The 18,202-nt window shown below is 36.5% G+C and overlaps 1 protein-coding gene across 1 annotated transcript in view; it reads right to left on the reverse strand.

Moving 5' to 3' along the window:
• LOC149804691 (DDB1- and CUL4-associated factor 5-like) overlaps nucleotides 1-18,202 on the reverse strand; it is a 43,921-nt gene that overhangs the window by 16,078 nt on the left and 9,641 nt on the right. The window contains exons 4-7 of the mRNA XM_089943119.1: nucleotides 17,395-17,525; nucleotides 14,067-14,196; nucleotides 13,654-13,867; nucleotides 1,089-1,155 (exon numbers count right to left, since the gene is read on the reverse strand). Of these exons, the coding sequence (XP_089799245.1) occupies nucleotides 1,089-1,155; nucleotides 13,654-13,867; nucleotides 14,067-14,196; nucleotides 17,395-17,525 (542 nt within the window). The remainder of the gene's footprint in view (nucleotides 1-1,088; nucleotides 1,156-13,653; nucleotides 13,868-14,066; nucleotides 14,197-17,394; nucleotides 17,526-18,202) is intronic.

Genomic DNA, 18,202 nt, shown 5'->3' on the forward strand with positions numbered 1-18,202 from the left:
ATTTATTTGAATTGAAATTCAGCATTACTGGAACTGCCAGCTTGTTTGCCTGGCACATGATCGGTCTGGATACTGGCAGAATAGATGATGGTTCAGCTATCACCAGTACTGTCACTCCAAAGATCTGGCTGGATGGACAGATTTCTCACTGAAATCTCCAGCATAGTAATGGTTAAGTTGCCGACAGTGTGGCTAGAAAGATGGATATGTTGCCACGATTCTTGTTCTAGTTGACTGGATCATTTCAATAAAAAGGTCCCCATGCTTGGACAGCCAGTGACGACTGGATGGCTGGTGGTGACAATATAGTGGTATTATGAATTGGATCTAATTGATCCAGGATAAACAACATACGCCATGATTTAAATGTCTGAAGGCCAAAATTATGCATTCATGCCTTTAGTTAAAATTTCTATCAAAATGGCACCAAATAAGAAAACCATCCATAAAATAGCAATGCAGCATATTATAAACTCACTAAAACTATCTGTTACTAATGGAGTAAGCAAAAATAGTCAAGGAGTAAGCAAAAATAGTCAAACCACACTAACTCATTAATGACAACATCAATGATAACATAATGTAACATGGTCTTAAATAGATGAAATCAATAAAAGTGACAAAATCACTCAAATTAGGCCGATATTGTAAAAATAATGTGCACAACATGCAGCAGAATTATTCTACATAATAGATCCAAAAGGACGCTTGGATAGTTCGATTTAAATGCAAAAATGGCTTTGATTGTTGAAGGAAAACTGTACAAGGTTATCAGTACAGCAGCAAAGCTAAAACTTAGTGACACTAAGTGGTGGCAAGGAGAGGTAATGAGCAAGAGTTATTGCCATTTGTCTATCTGAGATAGGAAAAGATGATTTTCGTCTTTTAGTAGGATTGGATTTGTGAGGTAGCAAGATAATATTCCCAAGGTAATGTGAAGGGTAACGCATTTGAAAGAGAAATTTGTTGTGCAATCAGGAGAGATTCTCCAGAACTTACATAAACAAGGATGTGTTGGACTTAGAGCAAATTCAAAAACTATCAACTGATGCCAGTGTGCAGGTTACTGATGTCTGCCAAATACTTACTTTCTGATAAGTCATCTGGAATCCTCCACATGTATAGATTAAATTCATCTGACCCAGACAGTATGTACTGCAAAGAAACCATACATATAGTACATGTAAAGGACAAAAAATTACATAAATATAAATGTTTAAAGACATGTCAAATTACTGCATACAAGTTTTGATTAAAAAACATTAAACCATGAATTCCCATATCTATGTGTGTGTGTGTGTGTGTGTGTGATTTGGATTTTTAACGTTGCTTTTAACAATTTTTCAGCCATATCGCTACGATGTATGCAGTGTAACAGTTTAAAGTGATGTCTAGCACTGGAGCATCATGCATGATGTCCCACCCAGTCACATTATGCTGACACCAGGCCAACCAGTCCTAACACTAACCTCTTAATGCTGAGCACCTAGCGGGGCAGCTGTCAGTACCAATTTTATAAGTCTTTGGTATGACTTGGCTGTGGTTCAAACCCGCGACCTCTCGCATCCGAGGCGGATGCTCTAACCACTAGGCCACCGGAGTGGTCCCATATGTAACCTTGCCTTTTAATGAACCTTAGAATGTACTGTAAACTAGTGTAAAATTCATAGTTTTGAATGATGACAAGTGATTTTTACAAAGTGCGTCATCTAGAGAAATTGGTATTAAAACTGACAAATGCTGTAGTTTTATTCTGAATGACAATATGTACAAATTATGCACATCCAGTAAGGAGATAAGCATGATTCCACATTCGTCAAGAATTGAGTATATGTCAACTATGATTTTGTTCTATCAATTGACTTTGTCACCAACATGTGGTCTCTGCTTGACAAATCTGGCTTAATCCAGATTGCTGCAACACTGACAGGTTTCTGGTCATTGTTCTTAGAATAATTATGTTGAGATTATAAACTTTCGAGTTTTTACAAACATTATTTGACTTTCATTTAATATTTGCCTATTTTTGTACAACATTGGAAAAGGGTTTACTGTTGATATCATGTGACTATAGGACTTCTGATGGCATGGGCATCTAGGCTGTGAGAGTTTATTTAGTCATGTGACTAACAATGCAACTGTCAAGTAACAGGTCAAATTTCATCAACACTATAGTTGTGTTTTGTCTGTTAGCAGATTAAAGACATAACAATTATATACTCACAATTTCTCAGACAATAAATGATTTTCCTATAAATTTAATGCAGGTATGACTATGTAATACTGTTTAAGTCTGCTAGGCCAACTGTTAAGTGGGTACATTATGCACCTCCACAAGGTGGTGGCAAATATCAACTTTTACATAGGCAATTGAATCTGACCCCATACCCCCAACATAAATGTCCAGATATAAAAAAATGGGTCGGGAAGGGTCAGATGAAATTTGGATTATGAAAATAGGTGACAGCTATTGGAATTTGATTCATGTACATATGCTTGCTTGTAATTCTACATTGTGTGGAATCAACTGAGGAATTCCAAGAGGTGTACAATAGACTGGTATACCACCAGTAATTAATTTATCCTACCAACTCGTGTAGTTTTCATTAGATGCATGCAATCACTTAATACCAGAAATGAATTCCAACTGTCATGATGCAGTGGAAAATTCAAGAATTTTTTATGTAAAGGTAGCAGAACAAAAAGTTTTAGAGAGGCAAATTTTGACGGGCCGCATGATCTGACAGAAGTGTTGATGAAAAGTCTCTACTGTTTGGTTATGATGTGGAAAATGCTGATTTGGTATCAGAGGCATCAGTGTGTCACTTTCTGATGGCCTGAGAATCTGAAATCCAATGTAAATAGTTGTTAGTGGCCAAGTAAAATAATGAAGAAGAGTCTTAGTATTTATTCCTCTTAATCAGTATTTTTGACAGCAAAACTGCTGCATAAGTGGCTTTTTAAGCTTGTCAAGTACTTCTTAAAGCCATCAGACTTCCCTGAATTTGCTTTAAAGAAAGAAAGGATAGTTTTTCTATACTCCACCTCTCAGGGAAAAAGGTTATAGCGCATACACCACTCCCTCGATAACTCGCGCACATCGGGGTCCAGAAACATTGACCGTACTATAAGTGAGGTGCGAGTTATCGAGGGACCTATAAAATAAGCCCAAAACCAATAAAGTGATTGACGACATAACGGAGAAATGGGGGGGGGGGGTAGGCAGATTATACTGTTGAATACTCACTTTATAATCGTTCTGAGATTAACTGTTAATAAATATCTCTTCATAACGGTGTACTTTATTATTTCCTCATAGGACAACATTAATTTCAGGATAAATTACAGTATATTGAGGCGATCATCGAAAACATTATTCCACGTGGTTTCCGTTCGCTTAACATGTGTACCACTTCACACATTGTGTACTACGTCACTAATTTTTATGCTGAATTGGATACATTCTAGTTTTATTGTTTGATCCAAATTAGACGTTTTTTTATATACAAAAGATTGACTCTTTTCGAGAAACAGTGTTGATCGAATGATAGATAGATAAATAGATTTGAATATGATAGAAGTAAAATGGAAAACAAAAAAAAAAAACAAGGGTTAATCAGCACTAACATATTTAATTGGTCTACAAATTTAAAACAACGTAAATTAGAACAAGTTAATACTTGCCGTTTGTGCCACGCTTGACAAATATCAATTCACTTTTTGAAAAAAATCAGTTATTTTGTGTGTGTGTGTTACTCCTTGGTTTCTCTGCCGCCGAGCAAAATCCCTCAGATTTCTCACCTGCACGAGCTTTACGTAGTCAACATTTTGGGTCTCCAGCCACCTTATGGCAATATCAAAATATCTGATTGCTTCCTGTGCAGAGGGGTGGGGGGGGGGGTGCAACATCTGCGTCTGCATCACTTTCAACACTTGTGTTACTCCAGTTAGAATTGTCTTCTGCTGCAAATTTGTTCACTATAGGAATAATTATAGTTTCAATCTGACATGTATTCGGCTGTGGGGCGATCATTGTCAGCACAAATCCACTCCTCCATATCATCAAGAGAAATGCCCATCTCAGGACCATGAGTCTGTACGAATTTCTCCCAAACAGCCTCGGCATTAATGACATCAGTTCCACTGAAACTTTCGAAGTCACTATCATCGTCGTTGTCTCTGTTACTGTTTTGTGTTACGTCAAAGACAGCTCCAAGACCCATAATCCAGCACCCGAGGTCTCTTGTAATCGATTTTTTTTTAATGCAACAAACACTTCCCCAAGTTGTTGATCAAAACAAAGCCGGCATGTACATGTAATTAGGTTCTCACAGAAGTACTCACGGGTTTCGATGTGACGGTCGATTGACTCTTTTCATGTTTTCAATGAACAGAATATGTTGTGATTATAATGTTTACACTGAAACGGAATTAAAGGATTAGAACGTGACTTTCACACAGAAGACGTTTAATTGGTGTTTATTTCATTCTCTGTTGCCACCTGTTAGCATTTACCAGAAGTTTTCATTGATCGCTATTTCACCAGACTGTTTATTTACAGTATACTGACAACTATTTATCATAAAACCTTACATAATATATGATATCTTTAAAGAGAGGTCTCGCTAGGATTTTAAAACTGGGTCTTTCTGCCTCTGAATTCAGTCACTAAATATCAGTACATTTTCTCACTTGGCCGCTAGTCAAAGCCTTTGAACTAGCTGCCTAGCTGTTGCATCATATTCTTTTTTTTTTAATGTACTCTTATAAAATGGCAACAGTACATCAAAGAGTCTTTCAGTCACTGAACTCTGTCATTGTAAAAATCAGCACAGTTAACTGATCAACACATTTTCCCACAAAACAGGTGGCTGAAACAGGACCGGCAAATCTTTGAATTTTCCTGCGCACCTATTACATGCGTACGGTGGACTCCCGCCTCAGTGATTTTCTGCGTCCCAGATCAACAATTGGCGTCCAAATACGTGTAATTAAGCGTTTTCGAGATCTCTGAAATTAATTCTTCTTTAGAACTTGCAAATTTCAAAATATGGATTATATTTTTACGGGCATTAATCACCATTTTCGATGATAAAACGAGCAATGTATCAAGGTTTAATTTATCAATTCTTATCGTAATTTTTTCATGTTCAGCATATTTTAAAGATATTTTAAATACATTTTCTCTGGAAAAAATCAGGAGCCAAGACGGACACCGCATTATAAGCGGGATCACGAGTTATCCAGGCGCGAGTTATCGAGGGAGCGGTGTAGTAATATTTTGTCAAAGTCTTCCATGAATACAGCCATTTTTGAAATTTCAAAACTTTTGACTCCGGAAAGTTTACCATTGCTGACAAGGCTGTATCCTTCTAGACTGTCACCATCACATGCTATCCACCTCAAAGATGAAACCAATGCCAGGATTGCCAGAATAAGTGTTGCCTTCAACAAACTATGCACAACTAAGTGGGAGTTCAAAGGCATCAGTCTGTAAACAGAACTGAAGGTCTACAAAGCGAAAGTGTTACCAATCCTGCTGTGTGCATGTGAAACCTGAAGATATACAGATGCCATGCCAAGAAGATGAACCATTATCATATGAGCCACAAGAGAAAACTAATGAGGATAGGATGGCAGGACATAGTCCCAGACATTGAGGATCTCACCTAGGCAGGGACTGAACTCACAGATGCGATTGGCAACCACATGATCAGGATGTCAGATGAATAACCACCAAGATCTTCTTCACTGAGCTGAAGGACAGAAAGCAATCTCAAGGAGGTCAGATGAATAACCACTAAGATCTTCTTCATTGAGCTGAAGGACAGAAAGCAATCTCAAGGAGGTCAGATGAATAACCACCAAGATCTTCTTCACTGAGCTGAAGGACAGAAAGCAATCTCAAGGAGGTCAGATGAATAACCACTAAGATCTTCTTCATTGAGCTGAAGGACAGAAACAGTCTCAAGGAGGTCAGAAGAAAACTTCAAAGACCCCTTCAAGTCATCCATTCATGAAACACTTACAATAATAACCTTGAGTCCTAGGAAGACCTCACACAAGATCATTTCCTCCTGCATAGATACCTAGGCTATGTGCAATGTCCTTCATTCTTTTTCAAGACCTAGCTTAAACTAGTGGGACATCAATGTAGGGTGGGAGGAGGGAATATGGTAATAGCAACATGTAACTATTGCAATATTAAAATTGACCTAACCCACCCCCAAATAAATTGTGACATCAGTAATACAAAACCTACTGATAATGTGTAGAGGAATTTGTCAGTGTAGTGAGAGCTGGCGATCTCACAACTGGCCTGTAAAATGGAAGACAACTGCCAGATGGTATCCACATGGGTCTCTTTTTGAACTATGACAATGAAACCCAAGGAAAATATTCCTTTGCTCTGGAGAGCCAGAGTGATGTTAAAAAGGGAAAGCAGTATGAAATTGCAAACATGCAGCTTGCAACATATCCTCCAGAGATAGATCAGTTAGATAGGTCCACATGGTAGCAATGGCTCTAACTTCATGGGTTTTAATTTCATGAATGAAATGTCCCTCTCACTAGGGACTGATAAGCTCCCCTGATAGTTACTGCAATCAACTTAAATTGGAAGAAGACAAAATATCAGCTGGACCCTTAACTCATTCAGCCCTGATCCCATCTGTAGGCATGATCCGGTTTCTGCATTCAATGGCCGATCCAGCCTGTAGTTGTAATTTGTTTACTGCATTCAATGGCCGATTCCGTCTGCAGTCATGACGAATATGTGTTAGATGCAATGTCTCTGATTGGTTACAAATGTTTTTTTCCCAAGAACTAAACAACTATTAAACCAATCAGAAATGATTTTACTTTCAAATGTGGAAATTTGAATTGTTCAGAAGGCAATGGTAACTGTTTGAGAGCAGTTTCACTACACATGTTCTGTTCATGAAAATCATAAATGATGGCAGCTGTAAGATTTTTGATGAGTGCAAAAGTGAGGAGTTCCTTGGGTTTGATCTTGAAAATATTGAGCAAGCTGAAGAAAGATATGTTCGGCAGTTGGATATTTTGCAAGATTTAGATTTGGACGTACAAGTTTCTGAGATTAAATCGTCAGAAGATGAGGATGCTGACAGTGATGATGATAAGAGTTCTTGTGGATAAATGTTGCACATAATTTTGTAAATAGTGTATAAATACTTTGTGAAAGACTTGGACATATGGAAAAAAAATGCATCATTGTGCAGACAAATTCATTTGGAATAATAAAATTAAGGTAAGAGTGAATGCATGTGCATGATGTTTTCAAAAATTTTCAAACAGGTAAAAACTCAGGGGCACAAGCAGCTGACACAGCTTAGTGCTTCTGGGCCATAGCAGCAGAGATACTGATAACAGTGCTGGGGCTGAATGAGTTAAGGGGGAGGAAAAGATGTTTCCTACCCTTTCTTCACCCTTATAGATGCAACCTATGGAAGCTGGGTGGTGGGGGGATTGTGCTAAAAACCTGCTTGGCAAGGGATAGAACTGGCTCATAATTTCCACTAAACCTCAAACAATCTGGCTCCATGGATAGACAATGAAGCTCATTCCTTCATCATAGAAATGCTAATGAAAGCAAGAAAACAGGCTTGTGCATAAGGTTCTTGAAAGAAGCTTCACCCAACAATTCACAAGGGTTATTAGTTTAGAGATCATAAGACACCTTGGATTCCATCCAGGTATTGGCAAGTGAGACAGTAGTCTTGGCAGCTCAAAATACCATAACAGGTCTGCAAAGTGAGAATTTGTCCCAATGGCCAGTTTTACCCAACAATTCATAGTGAGTTTTAGTTAGAGACCATAAGACACCAGAGATTACGTCAAGGTAGTGGTGAGCGAGACACCGGTCTTGGCAGCTCAAAATACCTTAACAGGTCTGCAGAGTGAGAATTCTTCCAAATGGCCAGTTTTATTTTTTTTAACTACCCACTTTTTATGCTTTCAGTGTTGGATAGGGGTGCCCTATAGCCCTTGATAGCAGAAACAAGGTGTTGGTTCTCTTCAAAAGGGAAGACAAAAAAAAAAAAAAACAGCCACTGTACTCATCAAGGGACAGCTAGGATTTACATGTTTTCTACTGCACCAATCACCCAAGTTTCTCCAACTGGCATCAAATGGCATAAATTTCTCCTGGACTGAATAATGTACTTGGTAACTTGTTTGAAATTGGTCCTGCCACAGAACATTTGAAATAAGCTGACCATAAATGTGATGAATATGCAGGCTGTTGTGTGACAGGTATCCCCTGTTAAACAAAAGAGGTCTCTCCAATGTTCCCTCTAAGCTGCCCATGCATGTCCATGCAGCTGCTCAGACATCCCTGCGCAGCTGAATTGTTCTCTGTGCAGCAGATCAAAATTATCAAATATTCAATCCAACATTAATGCTAAAATCTATCCAAAATTACCATGTTTATCTCTCTTTGGATTTACTTTCGGGAAAATGATTATTCATTGAGCATCGCAATCGACAAAGGTCAATGCAATTAACACTAAAAAGTTCATTATATATCCATTAATAGTTATCAGCTCAGTGGGTATGGGTTAACATTGTAAACTCCAATAGAAGATGCCAGTTGGCTCTCTAATCTAGAGTGTCACGCCTGATGTATGTTTATCTGAAGCTGGTCTTTGCAGACAATACGATAGCAATTAGCAACTGTGTCAACTGAACTGACAGTCACAGGTGCTTTATGAACGATGGAATTTCAAGTCAGGATGCACCACCGTCTCAATCCATACCCTCCAACAGATTTAGACCAGCTCATGGACCCGGCATAATGTAAGCTATTCTAGCAGCAGCAAAGGCTGAATGTTGTAGGCATGCCAGATAATCTGTGATCCCTTCCTGTCCAGATGTTAATTATCTAGCCCCCCCCCCCAATGACCAGCTACATGCTCCTAATCAGCCTCTATTTTGACACATACATATCTATGATATAGGCGGCTCATTACATTCTTAGTCCAGACTCCAGTCACTCCATCAGTTGGGTAGATGTTCATTTCATTCAATTCGGATACTTGCATTGAATGATTGTTGCATTTTAATTTAAACAATTGATTTTTATTATATTTTTTACATCATATTATAATGTCAAAATGAAAATGTGAAGATAGCACAGATACAATGCATAAAAAAGTGCCTGCTAGTTTTAAATCAGCATGGTTGAAACAACTTGTTGAAACCGAAATGGTATAATCAAAAATTTTTGCAGCACGTGGAATTAATTTTTTTGAGGATGACAGTTGTTTGTAAAGTATGTGCCGAGGATAAAGCGAGTGGTGATTTTGTGACTGGATAGTGGAAATTGGATTATCTAAAGAGACATTTGGACTCGATACCGAAATTAAAAAGAAATTAAGCTGGAGCTGGAATCAACAGCTTGCTGACGAGTCAAAGGATGATCAACAGATGCGAATCAAAGTGAATGATTGCCAATGAAGTAAAGATGAGCAAGTGAAGATTCTTATTGATAATGTCTTGTTGGCCCTCTCAATGAATGCTTCGATGCTGTCAGTAATGGATAGTCATGATTACATGGCTAAATATTTTAAACTTCCTGAAAGCCGGTGAAGTAAAAATTATGCATTTGAGTTTGTTGAATGTATCGACTCAGTTGTCAAAGAGGTATATATGCAGGAAATTTGAGAGTCTAAATTCCAAACACTTATTAATGATGAAAGCAAAGACATATCTGTAACCAAAATGCTAATCATATCCATTAAATATTGTCCTGCAGGAACGAAGTGTAACCCAACAGATTCTGCTGGCATGGTAAAACTGACAGCCTGCGACAGTGGGTTTATTTTTTCTGCAATCAAGGAGTTTTATATGACGGACAATCTTGATTTTAAAAAGATGGTCATGTTTATATCAGATGGGGCATTCGTTATGCTAGGAAGAAATGGCGTGGCTGCACTGATCCGTGCTGAGCTTCCACATCTTACTGAGCAGCATTACGTGGCATACAGAGAAGATGTTGGAATAGATGACGCATGGGGAAAAGATTCTCTAATGAAAAATATTGAGACATTACTCTGGACAGTTTACACTGTTTTTAGGTGACTGAGTGTAAAAGAAAGCAGCATTTGAAGAGCTTGCTAACGTCTCCAAAGAAGATGTCTCTTTTAGGCCACTGATTGAGGTGAGATGGATGTCTCGACATTTTGCTGTCAAAGCTTTGGTGAAAAACTACACAATTCTAATATTTTCAGAAGCAGGTCGAGGAAGATTATGATCCAATTGCAAATTACTGTTTAAAAGAATTCCAAAACCCTCAAGTTCATGTCGCTTTAACTGTCTTGAATGAAGTTTTAGCTGAATTAGCTGATTTACACAGAATCTCACAACCGTCATTTTCAAATATTGTAGAAACAAATATTAAATGAAAGTCTTATACTGGTTGCAATAAAAAATACAAAAACGAAAGAGCACATGTGCTCTCTCACATAGGTTGCATAAGAAGCAGGTACCAGACTAGCAGTATGGTTTTCTGCTTCGTATGCAACCTACAGGAGAGAGCACATGTCAACGTGGTAGTAACGTGATACATCCAAACTCTGAATTTGGTCTCGGAATAAATATAGAGAATTTTGTGCTCTTTCGTTTTTGTATTTTTATTGCAACCAGTATAAGACTTTCATTTAATATTTTTTTCTACAATATTTGAAAATGATGGTTGTGAGATTATGTGTGCTCGTGTGACATGTTAACAAAATTGCTAGTACCAGCTCAAATTTCACCAACGCATTAGTCTCATCATCTTTCAGCAGATTAAAGACATAAAGATTTTAATGCTGTCTCAATTTCTGAGAAAATAAATAATTTTCATATTGATTTCATGCAGGTATAACTCGATTTAACAAAGTTTAACTTTGCTAGCCGATCTGCTAAGCAGCTATGCTTTAACACCACAATGTTGGCCTCTTGTGATGCTAGACTGGTTTTCATACCTTCCGTAAAAAAAAAATACAGATATCGAGCTGTCTGTGAAACAAAACGTTTACTCGATGAATCTAATCAACTGAGCGTTTGGATTGTCTAAACATATATATGTATGGCAAGCACCCAAATGATCCATACTGCAACCTCCTAATATTCTGGTTAGAACTCGATAAATTTAACTCACGATCAGTTCAGTTACGACTCTATTACGTAATTGTTTTGGGCGTCACGTTGTAGAGGAAAATTCCTGGCTTTTCCCCCGACTGTTGTCAATATTTGCAAAATTCAAGGACTAATCATGGTCAGGAACAAAATTATAATTTCTCCCGACTTTTTCCCGATAGTGTGGGAACCCTGGAATGATGTTAAATTTGAAAGTGCAACATGGCTCCTGGTGATCAAACAGCCCCAAGTAACATCTCCAGTCCAGTGTGCTACAGACAATTCAGGGCACATATAGGCCTGATCAGCCACTCAGGTATTCACAGAAACTAAACCAATCAGTTATGTCATGGTTATCTTCAAACTCAAAAGATGAACAATATTTCTTACAAAAGTAATACTACGACAAAAATCAATTTACCTTATAGTATGATTATTGGATGTTAAAAATACAATAACTACACGTTTTATTCCAAGTCTGAGAAACAGGGTTAGTAGCAAACGTCATTCAAAATTTTCAAGGTTCAAAATCGTGTTTTTCAAAGTGCATTATTACATTAATTCAAAGGATACATAAATGAAACTGTATGTAAGCACAACACAAGTTAATAATTACTATTACTCCATACAAGGAACATTTCTTGCAAATTTGTTTTTAAAGAAACAAAATAAAACATGAAGTAAAAAGTATGATCATTTAAATCCACTCAAACAGACACCCTATGAAGTGAATCCATTAAAGCTATACAAATGGACACCCCCACCCCACCCCAAGAGTGAATCCATTAAATACAGACAAATTATACTGCATGAAGTGAATTCATTAAATCAGGACAAAGTGATATCCTATAAAGTAAATCCATTCAATCCTGACAAAATGACACCCTATGAAGTGAATATATTAAATTCAAAACAAACTGATATCCCATGAAGTGAATCCATTAAATCCAGACAAACTGATATCCCATGAAGTGAATCCATTAAATCCAGACAAATTGATATCCCATGAAGTGAATCCATTAAATCCAGACAAACTGATATTCCATGAAGTGAATCCATTAAATCCGGACAAAATGATATCCCATGAAGTGAAACCATTGTATCCAGAAAAAATGATACCCCACGAAGTGAATCATTTAAATTCAGACAGACACACCATGAAGTTAATCTGTTAAGTCTAAATCACATTAATAAGTGAATTCACAGTAATTTTGCAGCAAAATAATTTCATGCTTCAAATTTTAAAAGGGGGCCCGGAGTGGCTGAGTGGTCTAAAACGCTCTCAGTTACGGATCACTGCCATCTCACCTCTGTCTGTGTGGGTTCAAGTCTTGGATTCGGCTAATGTGGGTATGTGAGAAAGCTTGCCAGTAGCTTCTCATGGGTTAGTGGTTCTTTCCGGGGCTTTCTCGGGTTCTTCCTCCACCATTAATACTGGCCACCATGTATAGCATATCGTGTGCTGAAAAATGGCATTAAACCCTACAACAACATCAACAACAACAAATTTTACAACCATTTTTCAATGCATTTTGATTTATCACTACTATCCCATATACATTTTCTCTTAATTTTGATTTCATGCTACTATCCTTTGCACATTATTCCCTTGGCATTGATTTCATGCCACTATACACTGTACATTATTCAATTCGTTTTCATTTCATACTAGTATCCACAGTACATAATGCCCAGAGTTTAAATTTTCGTGCTACTATCCACTGTACATTATTCCCTGGGTTTTGATTTTATACTAATATCCCCATTACATTATTTAGTGGGTTTTTATTTCATATTAGCATCCACTGTACATTATTCCCTGGGTTTTGATTTCATACTAATATCCCCTGTACATTATTTAGTGGGTTTTTATTTCATATTAGTATCCACTGTACATTATTTAGTGGGTTTTTATTTCATATTAGTATCCACTGTAAATTATTGTCTGGGTTTTGATTTCATACTAATATCCACTGTACGTTTTTTCCTGGGGTTTTAACTGTAATATTTAATATTTCAAGAAATTCTCAATCTTTTTTCAAAGTGTTTTGATTTATTACTATCCCATGTACATTATTCCCTGGGTTTTGATTTCATGCTTCTATTACTGTACATTACTCCCTGGGTTTTGATTTCATATTACTATCCACTATACATTATTCCATAGACTGACTTCATGCACCTATCCAATGTACATTGTTTCCTGGGTTTTTAACTGTAATATTTAACATTTTAAGAAATTCTCCCAAATGTTGTAATTCTCCAGGAGACTGAATGATTGCATTAAATATAACCGTAGTGAAAACAAAACAAAACATCCAAAGGAGTAACATGCAATAAAGAATTCAGCTTTCTAAAAATTTGAATAAGCATTTAAACTTATTACCACCAAAAAAATAGATCTTACAAGATATGTCAGTAATTTTGAGAAGGCTAAGTGTTCTTTAGGCCAAAAGCTTATAACCTCACAACGTATGTATAAAAATTACAAACTGCGATGACTTGACTGACCTGGTCTCTATCACCAGCAAAGCAGCAGCTCTTCATGGTACAGGAGTTGTAATATCCACTGTGGTCAAATTCACATGCTGTGAGCGGGCTGTTGATCTTGTAAAGGACTGGTGGTAGGCGACGACGCAGGGCGATAATTTGATCTCCACTCTGATTTATCCTCACACTCATACAGCTCTGCTGGACAAAACTTCCCCCATACCTCAGCAGGCAGCTGAAAAACGAGGTGTCATGTAAGTCATTCTCAACATGGCTGAATACAAATATAACTTGATAGCAGCTTCTATCAGCATTGTTTCATATTAAAAAAAACGACTTTTGTATTTAAATTCTATAAAAAATTATACGCACTTGCATGGACAGGAATCGCTCATTACAATATTATCTGCAAAAATGCTCATATAATGGCTTACCTCCTAGGTCTGCGAACATCCCATAAGCCTACTCCTTCCTTGGCATTAGCAGTAGCCAGAAGCCGAGGTTCCATGGGGTTGTACATCACAGACTGCATTGAAGATGTGTAGTTGGCAAGACAAAAGGGATCTAGAAAAAGAGTTATCATGTACTGCAAGATAAAGAATGGTTTGAAATTTCAACTTAACAACCTTTATGCCAATTGTACAACTAGTCTGACACATTTAAAAATTTATTCTAAGCAACTCCAGTTTTGTTTCTCACAACCTCCAATGTTTGCTGGTTTTTCACGAAAGAGGAACTAGACAACTATGAGGCAACCGCAGTTATTGGATGGGCAACGAGCTAAAACTCTGAACTGATCTGTGATCAAACAATGAAAAACAATCATATTACTCAAACTGTCTCCAGGCACCCTTAAACATGGTTCATGAAACAATTTCTGAAAATTACAATGAGTGATGAAGATACAATGAAGCAAAATGTAAATTTTATCAACAGGGTCAATAAATTTGTAAAATTCATAGAGACCGGCAAAAATCCCTAATAGACATATCAGGATTCATTAGTCTTCACTGCAAATTGCATCAGGTTATGTTAAATGGTTCTGTGCGATATAAGGAACCACTACTATGAAAAAAAGGCTAAAATTCTGTTTAAAAAAAGGTACATGTTCATTCAGATCTCCCTTATTACAGCATGGTAGCTGGACTCAAATTTACAGGCACTGCAACTTATCTTTCTCATCAGAACAGTGCGAAGTGGTGGTGGTGGTGTGTGTGTGTGTGATTTGCATTTTTAACGTAGCTTTAACAATTTTTCAGTCATACTGCTATGATGTCTGCAGTGTGGCAGTTTATAGTGATGTCTAGCACTAGGGCACCATGCCACAGACATGCAGCATGATGTTCCACCCAGTCACATTATTCTGACACCAGGCTGACCAGTCCTAACACTAACCTCTTAATAATGAGGGCCAAGCGAGGCAGCTGTTAGTACCATTTTTTAAGTCATTGGTATGACTCGGCCAGGAATCTAAACCCACAACCTCCCGTGTGAAGTGGTGGTAAAATAAAGATCAGTAAGTGTATATAGAATGGTCTAAATTTGAAATGTTAATTAATTGTTTCTTAAAACTGATTTTACTAAACCTTAGGGTCAAATAATGTTGTTGTTGTTGTTATAGAGTTTAACGACATTTTTCAGCATAAGATCAGCTATACATGGCAGCCAGTATAAATGGAGGAAAAAGAACCAGGGAAAACCCTGGAAAGAACCACCAACCCATGAGAAGCTACTGGCAAGCTTTCTCACATACCCATACTGGCCAAGGCTGAGACTCGAACTCATGCAGACAGAGGTGAGATGGCAGTGATCCATAATCGTGAGCACTTTAGACCACTTGGCCCCTCAAATAGCGTAAAAACAAAATAAAAACTTGTGAAACTTAATGAAAATATTTTAAATCTTTTAGTCTGACTGAACAAAATAAATTATATAACTCTGTTATTGCTAACAAAATGACTTCAAAAATAGGTTACTATTGAAAATGGGTGACAGATATGGAAGCACAAGTCTTTTCTTCTTATTATTCAGGATAAAATGCTAAATATTTTTTTTAATAATATTAAAAATTAACATAAAACCTCATTACAGTAATTTACTTGTGGCTGCAAATCAGTCACTCCTGCACACTATATCTATGATTTTTCAACTGTAATCTTGTACATCATAATTGCAGATGTAATTAATCATTCAACACTGTTTAGATTATTTTTAAATTGATCACTAAACAAAAAAAAAGACTCAAGAGTTGATACTGCATTCAGAATACCAAAGCATTTAATGGCCTGAAGAAACAAAAGGGAAAACTGGAGAAACAGTTAAGTCAACTTTGCTTTTTTCATGTATATGGGTGAAATGACAGGCACTGGAGTTACTACTTTGCTATGATCACACTGACCCCCCCCCCCCCAGCATAGACCCAGAGATTAAAGTTTGTATGTGTCAACAATATAAAGTCACACATAATTGTTATTTATCATACTATTACAGACATTTTCCTAATTAACAATGCATATGCAGATAGTCTGTGAAATTAATAAACAATTCTTAAAACCAATTTCTAAATGCAAAAGTCATACATTTTAAGTTGGGAATCACAGCATTGCAAAATGCTTTTAAATTTGTAAGTTTAAATTTTTGTTTAAATTTCATTATATGCTATGCTATTATATGCTTGTCTAAAATCAAGTTCAATTTGTACATGACCTAAATCAATGATTTTTTTTAAAATTCTGTAAACAAATGATATAAAGCTAAAATTTATCTGCAAGCATGGGTTAACTATTAGGATTATTATCTTTGCCCAAATCTAGGACATTGCGATTACCATGTTCTTTATTAAAACTTCTAATTAAAACTAAGATTTTATGTTGTAAACATTTGGAACCTTCCAGAATTAAATTTTCCATTAGGCAATGTATTTTTTAAGAAAATGTTAACTGTGACCAGATGTAACATAGAGAACTATATAATCTTGTTTTACTAGTAATTATTTATTTGTGCTGTAAGATCACAGCAAGTTCAGTTATATCATTGTTGTGTCCAGTATTTAACTGGGCTGGAATTTATTTATTCAAATTATTTAATTCAAGTTAAATAGAAACTTGGATTTTTAGTGAAATTTAAATAACGATATTTTCTTGGATTGTTATATTGTAATTCAACAAAAGACAGTTGGCACAACATTATGACACAGGCTTCAACAGGTGAATCAACAGTTCCAGCATTGGATTTATTTTGAAATATCACTAAAGTTTATTCAGAACTTCAAATATTTAGAAAATCTAGGATTACTTGGGATTTAATTTGCAAAACCTTAAGTTCTTTTCACATTTTTCACTTTGTATTCTAGGGAAATAAATTATACAATTGGCTAAATCCTCTGGAGTAAGGATACAGCAGGGGGATATATATCAACTGTATATCTGAATTCATCTTTCACGGCTGAAAACTTGTGCTCATACGTTTCCAAACAAGGAGCTACGACACCAAGTGTAATGAACTGTATCTAAAACTGTTGGAGAAAGTGTCAGTCAGAAGGATAGGCAGGCAGACAAAGGTGATTACAATATCCTATATGCTTTTTTAAGTATGGGGATAAAAACTGCTTTCACAAAATATGACAATAAAATTTGATTGTGTTCTGTCCCTTTACAATTTGTAAGAGGTAACTCCTGTGAAAAATCTTGATCAAGCAAGTGTGTGTGTGTGTGTGTGTGTGTGTGTGTGTGTGTGTGTCAGTAAGGGTTGATGTTGTAATACCTGACAACCTAGTGTCATAAATAAGAATTCTGCCATCATCACAGGCACTGGCAAAAACATTACAATTGACTGGATCAGTACTCAAACCATACACAGAATCTTCATGGAAGAACACGTCTTTTGTCTGGCCTCTGCAAAAGATAAACACATTATTCTTGTCAAGTCATATTTTTAATGTTTATATTTATTACATGATGTCTCATATATACACATATCTGACACTTTGTATATTATATGAATGACTGGACCTCAAGCTTATCATTTCACCATGGACATCATGTTTAATGCTCCATGCTTCCAGGGGTAATTCAAGGTCAATTCTGTGGTTATATTAAACAAAAGCAAATCAATGCTTTTGTTATGTGATATAAAGAATAGTACATTTGAGCTCCATGAAAGTAAAAGTCTTAAAATTTATTTAATAATTTCAAGTTTTGACTTGCAAGCCAGAAAGCATTCACTTCATTTTATAAAAGTTGGTGAAAACTAGTTCCTTGGATCGCAATGGAAAATCCCTACACTATTTATTCCACATCAACCTCCCCCACACCCAACTGTAATGATCTAGAGTTTACCACATTAGGTAACCTTCTGCCATGAGTCCCAAAAGTATTTAAACTGCTACTCCACATTCCTAATATATGAAAACATACTAATACCAGCAAGTTGAATCCAACTGCATTTGATCAGCCATTGTATATGCACCTGCAAATCATGGTCTATGTTGTTTGTTCTACTGATTACTCTTAGTAAACTGCTGAGACCCAAATTTGACAGGTCATTATGCAGCAGCAGATCTGGGTCTGTG

This window comes from Sinohyriopsis cumingii, chromosome 2, assembly GCF_028554795.1.
Source record: "Sinohyriopsis cumingii isolate HCF-2022 chromosome 2, ASM2855479v2, whole genome shotgun sequence".
Lineage (NCBI taxonomy): Eukaryota > Metazoa > Mollusca > Bivalvia > Unionida > Unionidae > Sinohyriopsis > Sinohyriopsis cumingii.